The 18,699-nt window shown below is 44.0% G+C and overlaps 2 protein-coding genes across 2 annotated transcripts in view; one reads left to right on the top strand and one right to left on the bottom strand.

Moving 5' to 3' along the window:
- The window catches only part of LOC139766010 (33 kDa inner dynein arm light chain, axonemal-like), a 144,308-nt gene that overhangs the window by 122,801 nt on the left and 2,808 nt on the right, over nt 1-18,699 (bottom strand). The gene's annotated exons all lie outside the window — the stretch shown is intronic.
- LOC139766008 (uncharacterized) lies at nt 3,170-16,689 on the top strand. The gene is made up of 4 exons (XM_071694079.1): nt 3,170-3,244; nt 13,187-13,234; nt 13,608-13,843; nt 14,581-16,689. Exons 1-4 carry the CDS (start codon nt 3,233-3,235, stop codon nt 15,005-15,007), a joined length of 723 nt encoding a protein of 240 aa, XP_071550180.1. The 5' UTR covers nt 3,170-3,232; the 3' UTR covers nt 15,008-16,689.

An 18,699-nucleotide genomic window follows, 5' to 3' on the forward strand; every position in this document is an offset into this window, starting at 1 on the left:
CTGACATCACAAAAGGAACCAAGGAAACAACCCGAACATTCCTCCAACACTCTACCATCCCATTACACAACACTCTCCTTCCTATTCCCTTCTTTTTTTCTCCTTTTCCCCCCATTCTCTCTTTCCACCTACACACATCCGAAATTCAAGACTCTTGTTACACTCCTCCAGCAGATGAACCTCGTCAAAGACTTCTGTTATCCAGCTTTCCTACACATCCCATTGTAAATCACAGTTATACCATGACCAGCCTTCTGTAAAACCTCTATCCTCATCATAAACCAGGTTGGCCCTTAGGCTCTCAGTGGAGAAGAGCTATCCAGCAGGGCCCATCGATGGAGACCCTTGATCTCCCACTTCGTCTGCGGGGTGTTGTTCCTCTTGCTCTCAGAGCACTCCTTTACATCGCCGACCCCACCATCTGTCTAGGTGACCCAAGTGATCCTCTGCTATCATGGATGCCTTGTAGACTCCATTTCGTGGGATGCTTAACTTCTTCCACTCTCCTGACGCGGCCAAACCCCCTCCATCAGGTGACATTTGTGTATCATTCTGGACACAATTCCCACCTTCATCTGTCTCGTCTGGGATATTCCTTACGTCAGTCGGAAGGTCCTCCACTCGCCAGCCACAACTTGACTATTTCCATTTGTGTGGTCAAGGTCCACCCGCCTGTGGTGACGCCGCGAGTGAAAAGTCACCTTCGGTGACGTTGTATCACCGTCACTAGACGAAAAATGGGCACAAGCTCGTCTAAGAACTTTCCTCAGGAATTCGACATTACCCTGCTACTGGATGCAGTGCAGCCTTGGAGATGCAGGAGCCCTAATAAAAGGGTCCCCTGGCGATATAACTTCAAGTCAAAGAACACTCCACACTAAACACCCAACACGAAAGCAAATTCTTAACATAACTTGATGAATAATGATCTTGATTTTTCCATGCCACATCTTCCCCCTGCAATAGCAGCAACTCCACCGTAACCACACCTCCCCCTAAAACGACCACATCTCACCCCAGTAACAGCTATATGACACATGCCAAAACATCCCTACCTCTTCCCCCTCCCACCTCTCTAACCACCACGTTTATCGTACGAATACCCCCAAAAATATCGTACTGTAAGGTATCTTCCGCTTCCCATCACCTCAGCCCTGAGCAGTGAACTCCGACCAGACTGACTTGAGAGACGCTTACGATCCACTCACGATCTATGGCTAACGCCAGCAAACTCCTGTGCTCCCAGCAAGCAAGCGACTAGAGATGAAAAAAAAGAACCTTGATTGTACCCTACGTACGTCTTGTTTTGAGCTATGCTTCCGTCTGCTGACTGTCACTTTGTGTGTGTGTGTGTGTGTGTGTGTGTGTGTGTGTGTGTAATTACTATTTGGGTGCAACGGGGAGAGAGTTTAACACTCGTGTTGCCCCGTCTCATAACCTTGTATATGTCTTTATTCTTATGTGATGGTTCCACACACACACACACACACACACACACACACACACACACACACACACACGAGCCTAAGCCATTCATCGACCATCCCCGAGGGAAGGATGAACAGCAGGGTCGGCTGTGGACCAAGTGTAATGAGAGGGAGAATCAAGCAACAGAAAACATTATCAAAATAATTCCATACCCTAACACTGAACCTTCTGTCTCGTACATAAGCTTACAGCACATTCTAAAACAGTGTCTCCATTCCCGCCATCATCACACGCTCATCTCCGCAGACATTAAAGTCATCAAAATCATCGCCATCAGAACGTGTATTGTGTTGTATACACTGACACCACTTTTACTATCATCTTGCACCATTAAGTAATCCTGAACTATAGGAGATAGAATACATAATATAAAGAAGAACGAATATTTGAAAAATACTTATAAATAAACACACACACACAAATATATATATATATATATATATATATATATATATATATATATATATATATATATATATATATATATATATAAACTAACCTTTCTCAAATGGCTATGTGATCAGTTTCTGTTCAAAAGGTCGTTAGCTACATCAAGTCTGACTAATAGTGGATAATTATATTTGAATGCATATGCAAATTTAAAGCGAAAATTATAGGATACAAATTACTAATTGTTGATTTTGCATAGTTTATGGCCAGTTAAGCTGCTGTGAACAATCCTCACAACTGACCACTTGAGCATGGCGGTGTACGACCATTGACCACGGTGGTATGCAACCCTTCAGTACGCCCCTTAAGAAAGTCGACACTACCCTTGATCACGACGGTACGACCCTTGGTATGATGGTCTGGCCTTTTTTTTACCTGACCTTTATGAGTCAGGTCGAAAGGCCAGGGCCATCATATCCATGAGTCGTGCTCAAGGGCGAAAGGAACTCAGTGGGAAGGAAAACCTCCTTACGTAATCTCTCCTCTTTTCTGACTCCTTAACTTCCCATTAGCAATGTAATCCACCGTAGTATGTACAGTAATAATGTACCCTACACCACCGTATCTACCGTGACGTCACCACAGCCATCATGACGTCGTCGACACAGCTACTGTTACCGCACGTAACGTCACCTTGAGTTATACGACATTCAGGCCTCTTAACCCCCTTCCCCCTCCTTCCCTGCCACTGGCTTAGCATGGGGAGGGCATCCAAATCTGAGAGGTTAAATGGAGAGGAGAGAGAGAGAGAGAGAGAGAGAGAGAGAGAGAGAGAGAGAGAGAGAGAGAGAGAGAGAGAGAGAGAGAGAGAGAGAGAGAGAGAGTGATCCAGGGACAAGGTGCGATGGAGTTCAGGGCACAATGCCTAGCTAACGTTGCTCGTCAGCTAGGGACGACAGGGGGGACAAAGATCCCAACCCCTTTGTACCACTCGTGACTCACACCCCAGAAGGTTCCTGGATTACCTGCCTTACGTTCCTTTTTTTTTCATCAATGCACTTGTCTAGGACTCCACCAACTTAATTATGGCAGGAAAGCGACAAAAAGCAATAATGGCTGGCGCTCGGTGCCGTATCTCGGTGAGCGAGCCGACACAGGGCAGAAGCGAGGGAAGATCCTGCTCCCATGACGGACAAAAACCTGTTAACTTTGAGCCAGCCAATGGCGCGGCGGAGGATGATAGCGGGCTGGGCTCCGGGCCAATAGGAGGGCAGCAGCCGCGGAAGGAACAGGGTATAAAACTGCCGACGGGCGTCCATCCTGCGTCAGTAATATCCCCCAAGACGTCCACATCATGAAGCTCCTGGTGGGTGCTGAAGTGTTGGTGTTCGTGTCTTCTGTTCAGAGTGTGGTGTGTGGCGAGGTGTGAAGCGCTAGCAGAGTGGCCAAGTGGTGGTGTCAAGGCGCGCGGCGTGTGTGTGTGTGAGTTTATACAAGACCGACAAAGAAGGCTATACGACAGTCATGTGAACAAACTCTGCCATCACAGGGCTTGCTTATTAAGAGTTCCATTCTAGTGTGATATTATGTGGCATAGGATGGATGCCGGGTCCGCCTTTGTTCGCATCCATTTTCTAGCTGCATTATATATATATATATATATATATATATATATATATATATATATATATATATATATATATATATAATGCCAATGTCCGTCGTTAGTAACCATTACGCAACTGCTCAGGCCATCGCAAGATATCTGGCGTATCGTACGCTCGTCATTTTAGTTAGCCTTACGCAAAATTTTACTGATGGCAACATAAGGGAAAAGATTTCCCGATAATCATGGGACTAAAAGTCAGAACCACTGAGTGAATAAGTTATCCCTCATTCGTTCGTTTCACGGGCGTACCGGTACGCCTAGCTCGTACCTAATATCGGACACAGTGTAAACATCAAACACATTCCCTCAAAGAATGATGTGATATTCAATATAAACAAAGACTTCAACCATTTGCCAACGATAACCTAGTTAGTTTACCTGACACCACGTACGATTACTGTACGATGTAATAATACTTTGATACCAAATGTAAGAGGAGGGAAGCTTAGCCTCCACTCTGGGTACAACGCTTTAATTCCCCAAGAAGTGTTTTCTAGCTATTTGGAAAGAGTTGTTCCTACTTTGATAGTGTAAGTGCGCTCATGACTGATTTCCACCCAGATAAATATCGCCAGGTGCGAGCATCGCTGACACGCCTGATCCACTGTGGTTCCTTATTCATAGCTAGGCTGGCCACTGTACCTGTTCTATTTGTGACATGTTAAGACACAATCATTGTGTATCTGTTCTATTTGTGACAAGTTAGACACAATCATTGCATCATCTAAAATTTTATTTGACAATGAGCCTGCGTCTCTGGTTATGGTTATACGGGCTAGCAGTTTAGGGGTGATGATGTGTCGACACTGTAGGAAAAAACATCTCAGTTCAAGGACAATGTCTAAACATCACTAAACGGCTTCATGTTAAGGATGTACAAATGATCTCGGGGACTTTACGAGCAGAGTGAAAATCATAGAGTATGATGAATATATATTATGTGATCCTGTCTGTAAATGACTATATATTGCACGAATATCAATGCATAATTAATGGACATGATACGAAATATAAAGACACCTTTTACGGCATCTCCTGCCCTTTGGTGGATAAATAGCTTCCTGGCGTATTCATAAATGGGGAAAGTACATTATTGAGCATAATATCACAGGCACCGTGGGGTGGGTGAATGGATTCGCTCATTGCAGGCTGAAGAGATAACACGTTTGGGATGAGCATTGCCGCTACAGTATTGCACAGGTCCCGAGGCTGAACCGCTGTTTTGTACGTCCTTTACCATATACGTCACTCATGTTTTCATCAACAACATCCCCACACATGAGTTTCATACACTCTTGCAAATTCAAAACCTCAAGTAAAACATTAACTAGTATCATCCCTTTTTATGCATTTATCAGTTAAAGAGCTTCTTCACAAGACAGTCCCAACAATCATTTACCACACGTACAACACACTGCTTAAACGTCTCATTCACTAAAACACAACACAAACTCGTTGGAGCGAGACAATTAAATTACCGCAGAAACTGCCGATGTCACGGCATGTCGTCATGACCTTTACCTCTCTGTTTAACCACAGCGAACCCTTACCTTCACAAATATATCAGTATATAATGACAGACGGCCTTCTCACAACAGTTATAACCTTAGCTCAAAACATACGGGGGTCAGAGAGTGCCATATAGGGATGAGAAACGGGTAGAGGAGTAAGGGTCCATTATGGTACATGGGCTTCTACTCTTTCCTTGGCGTCAGGTGTATGGGTGAGGCGTAGGCGTGCGCGGTTAATCAACGTTGAGAACCTACAGAAACCATATAGCCTTTATTCACCATATATAACGGGTTTTCTTTTTATCAAGGCAGAGATCAGTTAATGAATAATCCCTTAATAAAATTCAGTTATATATCCGCAAGGGTCAAATGATCATCGACAAATCGCCCCCGTTAGATGTGGCTTTCAGTACACAAATGTCACGCTGGTGCCTCGGTGTCTCATGCTGGCATCTGTGCGTCACGCTGGTACCTCCACGCGTCACCTTGGTACCTCAGAGTGTCACGCTCGTGCTCATAACTCAGTGTGTCAGGCGTATGATTCACCGTGTCACGCTGGTACCTCGGTGTGTCACGCTTACACCTCATGGCGTCACGCGTACACTCATGGTGTCACGGGGTAAAATTATTTAGCTCTCAGACAGAGCAACATGGGAAACATATCCTTCATTCCTTCGTGCCATTCATGCTTTGTTTTATGAACAATCATTCTGTGCGAGGAGTGTGTTCTTGCCCCCCCCCTCTCCGTTATAATTACACAGGAAATACAGTAATTATATATATGGTACACCTACATCTTCTGAATACGAAAAACCTTATTAGCCAAGTCCTTGTTCTTGGGTTCTGTCGGAGACACACTACAATGAAGTGATTCGACCTTGTTAGGGGGTCGGTGCTGTTCTCACTTCTGGGGAGGCTTTAGCTTCTACATACTCAGTCCAGTCCAAAGTAATGCGACTTGCTAACTTTCCCAATCTGACCTCAGAAGTAGACCTACTCATCCTAAGCCGTAGTTTCGGTGGTCTCATTCTACAGGTATTACTTAGGTTTTGGCAGGTTATGTGCCCCCTTCATTAGCTCGGTCAAGTAATACTCGGCAAGCTAATGTGTTATATCATTAGCTACTGCGTTATAGTAATATTGTGTGAACGTTAGCAACTCGAAGGTGGAACACTGTGAAGTTTGTTTCCTCTCCACGGCTAAGCTTTGGAACTCTATCTTCACATGGCTTTCCTAGTTACGAAACCTGACAATACTTTCTTTAAAAAAAAGTGTTTGCACTTGCTCTAAAACTCAGAGGTTATTCATTTTTCTTCGCCATTTTAGCCCTTTTTTATGTTTCATTTTTGACCTGGCATTAATGAGAATTGTCCATGTCTGGAGCCTCTGACTTAGAGAAGCATTTTCAAATCTGTGTATAGAACGTAGTGTAAACTCCGTTTTCATTATCTACGTTGCCATTTTCTAATCTACTTTCCCCGCGGCACAAGACATGTCAAAAACCATATGACGAACAATCCAGACCGTGAGGAAGTTCGTGCTAGAAAAAAAAAAAAGCATCTTTCTCTTCACGCTGAGAGAAGACCATCAGAATTGTCTCGTGCCACAGTATATATATCCGTTCTTGTCACAGGTCGTTCGATTAGCATCCGTGTTCGTCCGTGAGGGCAGAGAGAACTATAACCGAGTCGTAATTTATTTCAAAAACTTTAGGAGGAAACTCCCCCTGGGCAGGAGTTGAGGAGCTGTCCTACACGCCCTAACGTACATAACCACGTCCTCCTCCCGCCCCATGTATTAATAAGGGCCTATACAGCAACGCCCTCCAGCTACGTAACACCAACGGGTACAAAAAAGACCCAAGACGCGCCCAACGGGATGGTTCTATTACGCCCGCAGAACGATACCTCAGCTCATAATGTCTTTGCTGGCTGGTGACAGAGAGGGAGAGAGAAGTAGCACACGTGTGAGGCGGAGGACATGATGCTCTGGTGTGGGAGTATACGTGAGTGTCCTTGTGTGTGTGTATGTGTGTGTAGCCTGCTTCTGTGTCTTGGGAATTATCGCCCTTGTGTGTTCACATGAACGTAACCGTGTGTGTGTGTGTGTGTGTGTGTCCTTGAGACTAGCTGCCTGTGTGTCATGTGTATATAACCGCCTGTATCAAGGCCAATACATTTACGTGTGTATCTAAACACTGTCAATAGTCTATTGAACATCCTGTATCCTGCTCACAGATGAACACTTGTGGGTAAGTGACGGTGTGAGTTGCAGGAGGGGGACAAGGAGGCACAATGAGCTACAGGAGCTGCTTTTCCAGAACCTGCGTTGTGAGGGGTTATTTTCTGTGGCTCTGGAGGACAAAACACATCAGTTAGACTCCCACTATCATCAGTGCTTGTCCCCCGTCCTGTGCTGGACTTCCACTGGTGAGGGTTCCTACCTGGCCTAGGCTGGGGACGGCACCCATGGGTGAGGGTTCCTTCCTGGCCTGGCTGGGGATGATACCCACTGGTGAGGGTACCTTCCTGGCCTGGCTACGGACGGCAGCCACTCGAGGTTGGCGGGGACGCTTTTCTGACACGAACCTTGAACCCCATCTTACCCTCCCTCTCCCTCAACCACCCTCTCCTCCTCCTCCACAACTCATCACCGACATTTATCTATTCCTCTTTTCTTACTGATGATTCTTATCCTCTACTCACTCCAGCAGCAGAGATATAGTTCAGATTTTCCTCGTCTCTTTCAGACTTGTATGTTCTCTGAAGTTATATTCTGCATTTAATATTTTACGTGTATTGCTCTACGACACTTTCTGCCTTTACCATTTCTTTGATAGTATGTTCAGCACGTAATGTGATGAAACCCGATATATATATATATATATATATATATATATATATATATATATATATATATATATATATATATATATATATATACATATATGCAGCAACCAGCGCGTTCAGGGATCCTTCCCGAGCCACCGTTACGACCAGTCTAAAAATATCTGAGAATCTGGCCCCCCGGACCTGCACCACAAGCAACCCGGGTAACGGTTAGGATCTCCTGGAAGGGTTTCCTCTTCACCCCCTCCGCCGCTGGTACTACTACTCCTCCTCCTGGTGGCAGGTTATCCCTCAAGGTCGCCCGCCGCTCGCTCCTCCTCTTTTTATGGCCTTTAGCTGTTTCGCTCCAGCCGAGATTCCGGGTCAGACCGTGGGAATGGTCCCGTGATTTTCAAAGGACCTCTGATTACGTGTCTCTTCATAGGACCTTTGGTGAAAGGCGTGTTTCTTCCCTTAACGTAATGGAGGTCTCCTCTTCGAGTCTTTAAGGCATGCCTTACACACGTCCTCACCTGTTTATCAGCGGCTTTCCCTTCAACCTTACAAAGTCTCGCGTGGACAATGGGACTAACTCCTTGTCGAAGGTCCAAATCTATGAGTGGAACTCTCTCATTAACGCAAACTGTGAACGTTTACCCAATGCCCCAAGTTTGCACTTTGTTCCCTCGTATAAACATACAGAGGTCGGAAGTGCACATCTATTGAAGGTAAAGAGACGAGAGACTGCAGCAGGAATTCTGAATTCGACTTTACACTAAACCTGGTGTTGCCTCACCTCCCTTGGGGCACCTCTTACGCAACACCCCACGCTTATTATTGGGTAGTGTTATCATACTGCCCTCCCTCCCCTTCTCTCTCTCTCAGTTTTTAGAAACGGTAAACAATACCACCACTGCTGACCGAACCACCCCCCTCCCTTTGTACACCTTCAGTGATGACCTTTCGCTCCAGGAGGAAACACGAACGCTGGAAGGAAACTTGGCATGACCACTCCTGACCAAACTTTCTCCCTCTGTTGGGGGGGGGTCGGTCTCTTGAAGGTAATGGCTCTTGTGCAACCTGACAGAGTCAACTCCTAACTTGTCTATCGGGTCGAGTCGGGTCTACACACCAGGAGTCCCACCTCGCCATCCCCCTGGTTGAACCATGTGGGCAACTCCTTTTTCACGTGATGTCTGGTTGGATTCCAATCCTGTTGCTGAGACGTTCGTGATCTATGTTTCCACCCAGTTGCCAATATTTTGACGTAGGTGTTCAGACCTACCCGCTACCCGTCACATCCCGCATCACCTGTCGGATCCACTCCCGTCCTGGGAGGCACATTTCCACCTCCTTGTCCCCAGGTAACAGGGTCGTGTGACCCCGCAGGACACGCTCCGAGCCGCCGTGGTCCCCCAGGCTGACCTTAGGTCAACCCTGTCGAGCTCACATTACAACACAGGTCATCACGAGAGGGATAGGGTGTTGCTGGGAAGGGAGGAAAAGGAGAGGGAAGGTAGGGACACACAGAATGAAAGGGAAGATGATTCGAGCGGTGAGGCGAAGGACAGTGCCGTCTCCAGACCAAAGAGGAAAGGAGGGAAGATGGTGAGAGATAGGAGGAAGGAAGGAGGGAATAAAAGAGAATACACTGAGTAACAGGAATGTTGAATGTTCCTCCCTCACCCACGTCCTGACAACCATGACCCCCTGTACAACAATGTCTCGGTACAAGTGAGGTACGTAACAAAAGCCGTTTCTCAGTCTTTACTGCCACCTGTAAATAAACAGGCACAAGTTTATATTGAAATCCTGTATTGGCTAATGTCACACCAGCAAAACAGAACAATTTGCCATTCTAATACGCCAGGGGCTAATATCAATGTTAAGACTTTGTATTCTATGTGTGCTTTTCTGAATACTGTTCAGGGTTTGCGTCTCTCTCTCTCTCTCTCTCTCTCTCTCTCTCTCTCTCTCTCTCTCTCTCTCTCTCTCTCTCTCTCTCAACTTTCTAATCTCTGAATCTCAGGTGCACATTCAGAATAACCTGTTGCCGGACTGCGAACCACTGCGATGAGTAAACGACAAGAACCAAGAAGGGGTCGCTAGTTGCGTCACACCGCTCGCTATCGGGCACCAGATGCGGTAATAACAATGCACCAGGGAGGATTGGAAAGTAATCTATTGGGTTGGGTGGGGTTCAGTGACTTGCTGGTAAGTGTCGGGTGGGTGACTCCGGCGGGCTATACCCGAGAGCATTAGGTCAAGAACAGTATAAAGTGAGGGGAGTTTACTGAGGGTGAAGACAGAGAGGACAGCCCAGCCTCCTGCAGAAGGAGGAACAGTGAAAGTGGACCTAGGAGGTGATCACACCTCACGTTTCATCACAATGGACGTATATGGACACTAGCAAGGTTAGGTCTAAGTAACGTTAAGGTGAGGACTGGAAATAGAGAGAGAGAGAGAGAGAGAGAGAGAGAGAGAGAGAGAGAGAGAGAGAGAGAGAGAGAGAGAGAGAGAGGTGTTAAGTAGGGTTTAAGGATGTATGTACACTAGCAGGGTGCAGGGTTTGCCAAAATAGGGAAACAGAAAGATGAAGCTGTGGGATTGAAGGCATAGAGTAGGGTGGCAGGGTGAGAAACATGGAGAAGATAGGGCGGTGACCGTAGCAGATACGCTAGTGGTAATCCGAATAAGGGAGTTTATTTAGCAGAAGGCAGAGGGAGGCACGAGAGGTGATGAGAGGTCAAGGCATTGATGGAACGAGGGCCCGGCATCACCAGGGGTGAAGAAGGTTGAGCAGGCAGCATCTGCAGAAGAGGAGGAGGAGGGAAGATCTGGCGGTGACCTTGCCTCTCTCAGTTTTTGCTCTGCAGCGGTGAAAGTTGTAGCCAGTGAGGAGGGTGTGGGTCGGCCGGTGATCCCCAGTAATACTGTCCCACCTCCTGCCCGCTCTTGGCCTGAGTACTGCTCTCCCTCTTGCATAATGCACCAACCAACGCAAGAAGAAAAACGCACCGACCAACACAAGAAGAAAAACGCACCGACCAACACAAGAAGAAAAACGCACCTACCAACATAAGAAGAAAACGCATCGACCAACACAAGAAGAAAAACACACCGACCAACACAAGAAAAACGCACTGACCAACACATGAAGAAAAACGCACCAACCAACACATGAAGAAAAACGCACCGACCAACACAAGAAAAACGCACCGACCAACACAAGAAGAAAATCGCAATGACCAACACAAGAAGAAAATCGCACCGAACAACACAAAGAAAAACGCACCGACCAACACAAAGAAAAACGCACCGACCAACACAAAGAAAAACACACCGACCAACACAAGAAGAAAAATACACCGACCAACACAAGAAGACACGATGTCACACTTAACCCCTCTTGACCCACCAGAACATCCTCCCCATCTTCTAGAGTCGTGGGGGCAACAGAAATCCCAAAAACAATTTTGAGATTCAAAGCAAAATATGAAAAAAGTGTAAAACTCGTATACACTAATTTACATAGCGGCGATAAGAGGCCTTGGATGAACTATACAAACAGCTTTAATAACTCAGGTTTGGCGGGCGTCGGGATGAGTAAACATAACTCATAGTTCTATCACAAGGGCGGCCATATATGTAGTGAAATTATACCAACTGAAGGTGTTCAAGTTTTTTTCCTTCGTCTTCCCCGTAAGGTCGTTCTAACTAGACGTTGATGTCCTTAAACATCCCGGCAGTGGATAAGGATCGAGTCCAAATCAACCAACAAAACGATTCTCTAAAGGCACGATAACACCAGGAAAAAAAAAGCAAGCCGGCAACCAAATTTGGCTACTATACACGATTACGTGTATATGTGAAAGAAAACGAGTTCGATCGGGACAAAGATTCTATATTGGAGAGAGAAAAAAAATCACCCGTGGCCTCACCGAGTAAGCCTGTTAAATGCGCACACAGGAAACACCAACGCAAAGGTGACCTGTGGAAGTTGACAATCAGGAAATACAGGAATTATTCAATAGAAAGTGGAAGTGTTCTGTCCCATGGCCATGTCGTACGCCCCTCCCCTCTGTATCTCGAAGGGTTTTATCTGAGGCGTTACAAACACGATTTATAAACCTTTCACTTGTTGATAGCTTACAGAGCAAAGATTTTACAGAATTTCACATTCTTGAAATCATACTTTCATTCATTTTTGATATGCTCAGAGGCTGGGGTGTCTAAAACCTCTTCTTTTCAATTAATCTTTAAGTATAGTGGTAACGCCTCCGTCGGGGAGTTGCCGAACACCACTGGTTACCCTTCAACATTAGAAAACATTGTGGCAGGTGTTGAACGCGGTAGAGATTCGCGGTCAGCAGGACTCGCCCTGAGGAAGGTGAAGCATCACTTCCTGACCTGCATACCACGTGAACTCTGCCAGGGGAACGCTTACTGACCTCAGACCACAACGTAGCCAAAGTTAGTATATATAGCAGACCAGCCAGCCACAAGAGAACCGATCGTTAATGTTATTTCATTTTCTCCACTTCGAGCGAAGCTGTGAATTTCTCCACTTGCAATAACTGAGTCTACTAACGCCTATGAGGACGCCAAATCAATCCTAGTTGTATTTCTTTCCCTCTAATTCCATAAAATCATTCTACCTAAATCTACAAGACTTTGCATGGGGCATCATACTTTTACCATCTTGGTTTCCATAAAGAGAAATTTGATTAAGGAACGACTCCACGGCTATGCTTGGTACGATGTCAGTGGATAACGAGCCAGTGCGGCTGCCTTCCCACATGCCGTGCTAGTTCGCTTGTGCGGGCACGATTTCAGTTGCGACACCAACTTTACTTTCCTGCGCCAAATCGTCGGATGTTGTATGATGGTTACTACCATTCTTGCAGAGGAGTGAAAATATGAAATGTTCATAATTAATCATAATCATATAACCTTACGATCCCTTTTATGGGATTTCTGCAGCCTCAAGGCAGCGATAGAAGCAGTAGCAAGGAAAGCGGGAACTACTTCGAGTGGGAAGTTTTCGATGCAACTTGACCTCTTCTTCCACTGAAAATAATAATATATAATAATATATATATATATATATATATATATATATATATATATATATATATATATATATATATATATATACCTTCACTTACACTTTTGGGAAGATCTGAACCAACATGTAGCCTAGGAGTAACTTAACAAGTTCCCATATTTACATACGATACGTAAAAATGAATTATGTCTCGGTGTGGTTAAGTAACCTATGGATTTCTTCCCCTTTACAGATCGTCATGTTGGCGCTGGTGATGGCGGCCACGGCCCAGTTCAACCAGGTGAGTTTGGGGACCACTTGCATGGTAGGGTGGGTGGATGGGGGGACGACGACGGTCGGGAGGCAAAACTAAGGTGGCAAGAATCAGGCTGGAGACGGAAAGTGCTCATGGGGTGAGTGAGCTTGCTGCGTTCTGAGGATGAGGCAAAGTGTTAACTGCAGACAGAGGGAGAAAGAGTGAGTGGCAATGGCACCTACTTTAAGTACTTTCAGAACGGATTTTGCCAATGAGGCTAGGCTAGCTGACTAGCGCAAAGCGCTAACCTCTAGAGAGAGAGAGAGAGAGAGTGAGAGTGAGAGTGTGTGTGTGTGTGTGTGTGTGTGTACTGCTACATACCCTAACCATTCTTTCCATCCTCCCTCCCTCCTTCCAGGGCAGCTTCCGCCAGTCGTTCCCAAACAACCGTCGCGCCTTCATCCGCTTCGATGACGACTTCGACGACTTCTTCGACGACATCGACGATGACGATTCGCTGGAGGACCTGTACGAGGACCTTTACGACGACGACGCCGACGACCGCGCCGAGGCTCGCGCCGCCCTGACGCGTCTGAGGGCCTCCGGGGCCATTACAGGGAACGCCTTCAGGAACAACAGGTTCATCACTAACAGGTGAGGCGGCTCGCTTACACGCTTGATCTGCCCGCTCGCTTACACGCTAGATCTTCCCGCTCGCTTACGCGCTCTGTCTGTCTAGACGCCCACTCAGTCACTAGATATTACCTGTTCATATAAGGCTACTTCCCCTCATCTGGCTACTTGTGTACATATCAGATAAGGCTCCTTCCTTAAATACTTCATAAGGCTACTTTCATACAACTTCGGCAAGGATACTTTCTTGCTTACAAGACGAATAAAATTTTTGCTTGCATAACATGTAAGACTATCGGCTTACATGCTAAATAACGGTACTTGCACACCACACACTGCCTGCTAACATACTAGATAGGGCTACTTCTTTAAATACTAGATGGGGCCACTTATGTACATACTAGATGGGGCCACTTATGTACATACTAGATGGGGCTACATTTCTACGTATTAGATAGGGATGCTTGCTTACATACTAGATGACACATTGTTGAGATACTTACTTACACACCTATAAGGATGCTTGCTTACACATTACATCAACATACTTGCTTACACACTCGATCGAGATACTAGGTTACAAACTAGATAAGGCTTCTTGCTCATTAGATTATTACACAAGGCGATTCATATTAACACCCCAGTATCAGTATAACTTCCCATTTGTATCATAACTGTTCTATTCAAATGAATAATCACACGCCGAACGCTTTTTCCTTTTTTTTCAATAATCAATCCTCTCTCATCTTCGCTTCTAGGAGAAACAACGGGTTCAGATCCACAGGCTTCACCAACAGAGGCTTCGTCAACCGATTCAACAACAACAATAACAACAACAACAGGGCCGCCTCCACCAACACCCGCTTCAACAACGCGAGACCCAACACCCGCTTCGGCAGCACGAGACCCAGCAACGGCTTCGGCAGCACCTTCAACCAAGCCCCAGCTCCGACCCCGAGTCCGAACCGCTTCAGGCCTAACTTCAAAAGTAACATCAACACCTTCAACCAAGCCTTCAGATCCTCCCCAACCAAGAGACCCTTCCCTCCAACACCAAGTTCACCAGCACCTCCGTCAATAGCATCCCCACCGGGAGAAGCAGCAAGACGGCCACAACCTCGTCCTTCAAGTCCCTACCCTCAGGGTTCAACTGGCCCGGTGGTAACGGCTACTTCTTCAGCATGAGCACCAATGGTGGCAAGCCAGTGACCTACTTCATTCGCTACGATGACTAAGATACCACAGGCAAAGACCAACCATTATTTCATGACGAAAGGAAGTCTCATTATAATAGTTACAAACACACCTGTATTCTTTTTACAATGAGAAATCTAATGTAAGAATTTCATTTCAGATTACGATTCTCAGAAAGCCTGGAGTAAGTGTTGGTGAAAAATATTTGCTCTCAAGGTCATGTATGTACGTATTTACATTAATCACATATGCGTGTATGGGTCTTATATTTCGTAATTATATATATATAATGTGGATGTTAGAATGAAGTGATCCATTTCTAAATTATAAGTATCGTTTAGGTTCCTCAAATCAAACTTCCCATAGCATTCTTCATAAAGTTTACATTTATATTACGTATTTAATTCTTTGAATATATATATATATATATATATATATATATATATATATATATATATATATATATATATATATATTCCTTATATGACCTCCTATCACCTCCTGCAGACCACAGTGTGGAAGTCCACTCATACACAGATGACCTTCACCACCGTATATACTCGCCAGGCAACAAAAATATGCAACATTACATCATTCAAAACGGAGTGTCTCCATTCTCACAAACATCCAGTCACCACCCCTCTTAACCCCACACAGACAGACACAAAGCCAACCTACACCCTCCCGTAACCCTGAATAGTCAGGTATTTCAACTCAATAGAACTCCAACCATGATGGACATCACGTACAATATAAATGGGCTTGAATTTTACTCCCTACACGATAAAGACTAACATAAAACGCCATAAGCAAACTAAACGCCCTCTGAACACTTGCTAGCACCAGTTCTGGACGAGAAAAAAACTATCCATATGATTCCATCCGCTACAACCTAAACTATGCCCCACTTGCTCGGGTCATCCATCACCAAATGCAAACATAACATGCAAAACCATACAAATAGGGCACTCAGTCACTGACTGCATAATTAACAGAAACACTCAACAACGAAACAAAAATACTTCCCGTACAATATCATCACAATATGTTTGGAACTCAACTGTCTGCAACATCAGACCTGTCCCACCTACCAGTCAATGACCAGCCCCCAAATATAAACAAAAGCTCATTCCTGCCTCACATTTCAGCAACTGATCTTCCCCTACTAACATGAAACTGACACAGAATATACACACCGTAATGACTCGACAAGCACTAAACTACAATTCTCCCAACCTAGCCTTAAACTCCAATCAAACAGACATATATATATATATATATATATATATATATATATATATATATATATATATATATATATATATATATATATATGTGTGAAACTACACTTCTCAGGCACGTACCAGTTACACTTTATCGTCTGTGTTCTGGACACCATCCATTTTCATTACAAACACAGATTCCATGAATCGCAAGACCCTGATTCGACTTCCATACTGAAAACACAGAACACTTACTCCTAAACTGTCCTACGCTAACCTCAAACATGCTAGCAGACAACCCTACACTTGTTGATCTGTGGTCCCACACGGAGAACATGACCAAACTTCCTAAATGCTGCGGGAGCCGTATAGAACTGAATCCTATGACAGGATATATATATATATATATATATATATATATATATATATATATATATATATATATATATATATATTGACAAACCATAGGACCCCTTTTTAAGTTAATCACTTTAATAAAACTTTAAATTATGATAAACCAATTTTTTTTCCTCAAACCATTTCATTTCTGTCCAATGCTGCCTTATTCTGAAACACTAGCTACATGTTGCCATTTGTAGAGTGGCGATGATTAGAAAATAAATAAATCTTTCAAAAACACGCATGGAAATACTGAGTAAAGGGGAAGGGTTCCACCAAATGAAACAAAGATAGCAAAGGAAATGTCAACTGACATCAAAGACCGTTCATAACTTGTGACGGTCATAATGTTCACTCTGGTTCGCAAAAACCATGTTTCGCTTTTATATATATATATATATATATATATATATATATATATATATATATATATATATATATATATATATATATAAACAAAAATATATGAAACAAAACTACAATGAGAATCAAGCCGCAACTACAACAAAAGGATTGAAGGTACTATACCACGATTACTGGGAAAGTGACATCCACATCTAGGCAAAAGGATTCATTTCAGTCATCTCAAAATCTAAATTTATCTTAAGATCTTAATTCGTCCCGGGCGTCGCATGTAACCAAAAATAGCGGCAATTCGTAATTCACAGTTTTCTTGTTTGTAATTCATAGTTTTCTTTTCTGTCATCTACCTATACCTATATCACTGACGTCTGTTATAAGAATTATTCATTCTGAAGTATACCTTCGCTATACATGCTGAAAGATTATATAGCATTGTGGGTTACTGAATATCAAAGTTAGAATAATCTTTCCCAGTTGTTGGGGTTTTGGACTATCAACTACCTGGGTCATTAAGACCATCAGCAGTAACTTATAACCAACAATCGAAACACTGTCATCACTTGGAGTTCAAAATTATTCTAATAAGCATACATGTGGCATATATGACAACCCACCCTTGCGGATAGCGCTGTGACCAAAATTCCTTAGTTGCACAGAGACAGATGGTTCGAACGTCACCCCCAGCATCTACTGGAGGATTTAAGTATTTTCTATTTCATATACTTGAACCATGGTACAATAAAAGATGATCAAGCATTTACAAGGTGTGAACACACTGCAATGTCACACATCCTACACGCCCTACTAAACTACAAGATACACTTGACATAGTTTCCCCTGAATAGTGATGTCTTTGCGGCTACACTTTTTAGGTGCCTAAACAAACGTAATATAATGTTGTCCATGACTAGTCATTAGCCTACAACGAAAGCAAAAGTACTCCTACGGGACACATGATAGACTGTAACCAATCACCACAAATTCGCACAACCAGCTCTGTCCATTCCCAGTCTTTTAACTCTAAAAGAGCAGCCACGGCTTCCTTTACAACTCCCTCCTATATGACTGTGGACACAACACATCTGTTTCTCCCAAATTCGACCCGAAACCATCCAGTTACCCTGCGGTTGTATTAATACCAGGCCTATTCTCACTTGAGTGGAGAAACCGTGTATGTCTATATACAATATATTCAGCCTCGTTTACGTCAGTCATATCATGCATAGTTCTCTTCTAGGTTACATATCGCGCACTTACATCTATCCACCTCACTGCATATCACCTTAATCATGTGCAGAAACAACATACATTTCAGCTACGTGCATCACTGTCAATAAATGTATACGGCGTTTATACTAATGAATAAATACCTTTAATGCGACGGCATATTCCTCTGTCTCTCCAGTTCTATGAAACACTTTCCTTGGTTCCATAAAAATATGGCAAAATCTATAATCCGCTTTTACAAAATGGCTAGTCACTTAAGTAGCCGATGCCTCGAATAACCTTTAAATGAATTAAAAAAATTTTTTTGCATTCAGGTGTGATTTAGAGTCCAATATTTAGATCCGTAAAATATTCATTATGCGTGATATCGACAAGAGGGGTAATTACTTTTCATTATCTCAAAAATAATGATATTCTCTCAGCCCTACAACAATCGTCACGACCTGGATTCGCTTGTGATTTTTCCGTCAT

Source organism: Panulirus ornatus, chromosome 56, assembly GCF_036320965.1.
Source record: "Panulirus ornatus isolate Po-2019 chromosome 56, ASM3632096v1, whole genome shotgun sequence".
Classification (NCBI taxonomy): domain Eukaryota; kingdom Metazoa; phylum Arthropoda; class Malacostraca; order Decapoda; family Palinuridae; genus Panulirus; species Panulirus ornatus.

Coding starts and splice junctions, on each gene's coding strand:
- LOC139766008 (XM_071694079.1), top strand. Junction 13,235..13,607: donor CCACGGCCCAGTTCAACCAG/GTGAGTTTGGGG, acceptor CCCTCCTTCCAG/GGCAGCTTCCGCCAGTCGTT. Junction 13,844..14,580: donor AACAGGTTCATCACTAACAG/GTGAGGCGGCTC, acceptor CTTCGCTTCTAG/GAGAAACAACGGGTTCAGAT.